We start from the raw sequence: 3,377 nt of genomic DNA, 5'->3' as shown, positions 1-3,377 counted from the left end.
TAAAGTCTCAAACTTTATCACCTGGGACGTCCATAAAGCTCTTAATCCAAGGTCTTAATCCATTAAGACCTACTTATCTCACACATAGAACAACCTCAGCCCTTGGGACCTCATTTTTCTCACTCAAGACCTCACCTAAGGTCTGAAAGGACAGATAATCTTGACCAACTCGAAACATGCAACAAGATGAGGACTTTTGGGACAAGAATGGTGTCAAAGCTTCACAACACATAGATCTACACAATATGAATGTCAAGCAAGAAGCTTTATACGTCAAATAGGCTCCAAAGGATGATGTCTTTCCAGATCTATAAGCTCCAGCCGTTCCTCTCCTTCTTGACAACTTCTCCTTTCTTCCTTTATGATTTCCTTTGCTAATCCAAGCTTTCCAAGACCAAATACACCCAACCAAGGAGGTGGGATGGCTATCTAGGGTTTTTGAGGTTAAGAGAGTGATTATGGAGGCTATGGAGGAAGCCTTTATGTTTTTTATATAGTGGTTGCCTTAAAATTAGGGTTTTGGGGATTCTGAGAGTATGCTGGGCGTACCTCTAGTACGCTGGGTGTACTCAACCATGCACCCACATTTCTTTCCCCCACTACACTGGGTGTACATCCAGCTTACGTTGGGCGTACCCAGCATGATCCCTTTTTCATGCATGGTCTTCCCTTTTCCACTTTTCCCATTAAGCTATAATCGATATTATCTTCGAAATGTCGTAACTCCTCTACTCTAAACCCGCTCCCAATAAACTTTACATTCACACGAGGGTGGCGAGAAGCTTTATGCTTCTATCAACAAACACACCAGTCCAAACCTTCTCGGATAAAACCCATTTCCCGTAAAAGGACCAAAATTACCCTTCCTCTTAAATATCAAGGACTCGTAATTAAATACTTTAAGAACGGGGCGTTACATGTTTTTTCACCACATGCGATTCTTCAACCTTATCTCCTAGCGTTCTTAGTGTGCTGACAGTGTTGGTTACCTTCGCGGTGAACTCGTCAATACTCTCTGATTCCTTCATACTTAAAGCCTCAAATTCAGTCTTTAATTTCTGAATTCGTGCAGTTTTCACCCTGTCCGCCCCTACAAACATAACCTTTAGTGCTTCCCAAGCCTCTTTTGTCGTCTTCTTCTCGGCTAGCACCATCAGTAGATCCTCAGGTATGCCCTGATAAATTGCGGCTAAGGCCATGTTGTCTTTCTTTGCTTCAACAACAGTATTTTGTGTTCTAGGCTCCACCGCGTCCCAGACACCTTGTGCCAACATAAAAACCCTCATTTTAATCGCCCATGAACCATAATTGGTTTTTGATAACATCGGATAGTGTAGCGTAACATTTCCTTCCTTCTCACCGTTTCCACTACCAGAGCTGATCATCATTTCTTCCTTGGACTGATACTTTGGCATACACCCCCAGATTTCGCTCTCATACCAAATGTAGGTTTTTCACAAACCTCAATTCAATGTAACAGTGAGAGAATAGAGATTTGGGATAGAAGTTTTTCAAAGCTTAAAGCTTTTCTTGTGAATTACTAAAATGGAGGAGATGATCCTTAGCATACATATGCATGCGCAATTTAAACTACTACAGCTACGACTAATATGCAACTAACTCCACCTAGCATGAGACCCAGACTTCATAACCTAAATGGCTTTGATTTATTCTTGATGACTAATAAAACGTGCATAAATAAAAATTTAATAAAATCAGAATTATAATAACACATTATAAATTCTAGATTTGATTTTTTTTTACCCGAAAGCCATGATCACTTAAACAGAAGTTCTTGAATTTAAGGTTTCTAAGTAATGCAAAGGGGGAAATGCAAATGAACCTGGAAAAATGAGGCAATATGGATCAAACTCAAAGAAGTGTGATTAATAATCATAAATTTAGGCCCACATCGATCATATGGAACAAATATATATATATTTGAGTGGACGAAAGAATAAAGATTACCATGTTAGAAGTATATCTGACTAAGAAGGATATAAATATGCTATCTTTCTTGAGGTAACCAACTTTTTAGTAATGTGATGGTAAGAAGTTCACAGATTTGACCCTGAAGATGTACACTCGGATTCTCTAAAAGTGACTATAAAATATATATTTTATCATAAATTATAATATATAAGTATTATTTGGGTTTTAATGTTATGTTCAACTTTTATCTTTATAGATAAAAGAATCATATAATACATAATGTACAGAAAATAGAGTAGTGAAAGGGTATAAAGCATAAGAAATTACCATTCTGTCATTTTTTCCCACTACCCTCTTATATTACATATCATAACAAAGTAACTAACATAATAAAAAGGCTAAAATGCCCCTAATACCCCTCGTTAATAAAGTTCTTTTTATTTGTTGATTTCCCAAACCACCCCTTTAGATTTTGATTGTCTTTAAGCTCACTTATTGAAGATATGACCATAAAATCAGATGTAAGAAAAACCTTTCGCTTTTTTTACTAGATGGTTATATCAAACAAATATAAAATCACCCCTATAAAAAAAAATTCGTCAGTGTCTTTAACTTTGCATAAAAAATTAAATCGTAACTTTTACCTCTTTTTTGTAAATGCAAGAAACTTTCACATGGTAATATAGTTAAAGGCAGTGTATGCTATCTTATGTTGAATGCAAGTTCGCTTCATAACTCCGATTCTACAGTTTTGTAATCTTTTTCAATGAATCCACATAAGGGTTGCATTAAATTCAACATCCAAAAAACAAATAAAGCTTGGTGAATGACAACAATAAAATTATAAAAATAAGTCATACCTTGAACTTTAAATGCACATTGTCAACTTTCCTCTTAAAGTACATGGTTTTGAGAAATACTTTGAACATTAAATGTAGATAGTAAACTTTCTTACACTAACAAAGACTACCTAAACAAAATACGAAAGTTAAAAGATCATCTCTAACAAACCTCCCAAACAAATTTTCACATTCATTTCAAAAAGCTAAGCAATTTTACTCTAGGTAACTTTCTCTTAATGTGAACAAAGGAAAAAAAACAAAATAAGGCTATAAGCCACATTTACCTTATCACACACTGATATAAACTAAGAATCACTACAATATGAGTTTCCAAATTGCTTTGTGGGCTAGGTTCATAAGAAACTCAATTTGGAGTAGACGAAAACAGACACCCTTTAAACGGCTATAACTAGCGCAGACGAAGCACTCACTCAATTACTCATTTGCATTTGCTTTCGATCAACAAATAACAAAGAGGTACCTGAGAACATGGAATATCAGCTGGTGGGGAAAGATGTGGTGGCTGAAGCCAATAAGAATACTTTACTTTCCATTGATTTTACAAAAATATACCAAATTTGAAACATGCATTTTATCAAACAC

The 3,377-nt window shown here is 35.6% G+C and overlaps 1 protein-coding gene across 1 annotated transcript; it reads right to left on the bottom strand.

Annotated features, from left to right (window-relative positions):
• Positions 1-899: 899 nt before the first annotated feature.
• Positions 900-1,388, bottom strand: LOC145010562 (uncharacterized). Its single transcript, XM_078969086.1, has one exon. It carries the CDS (start codon positions 1,386-1,388, stop codon positions 900-902), a length of 489 nt encoding a protein of 162 aa, XP_078825212.1.
• Positions 1,389-3,377: the final 1,989 nt, after the last annotated feature.

Source organism: Lactuca saligna, chromosome 8 (genome assembly GCF_052625555.1).
Source record: "Lactuca saligna cultivar CGN05327 chromosome 8, ASM5262555v1, whole genome shotgun sequence".
Taxonomy (NCBI): Eukaryota; Viridiplantae; Streptophyta; class Magnoliopsida; order Asterales; family Asteraceae; genus Lactuca; species Lactuca saligna.
Note: the sequence above shows the minus strand (reverse complement) of the source record. Positions and strands in the feature narration are given on the sequence as shown.

Excerpts from the sequence above, each read along its gene's own strand:
- LOC145010562 (XM_078969086.1), bottom strand. The coding sequence starts at position 1,388 with ATGATGATCAGCTCTGGTAGTGGAAACGGTGAGAAGGAAGGAAATGTT.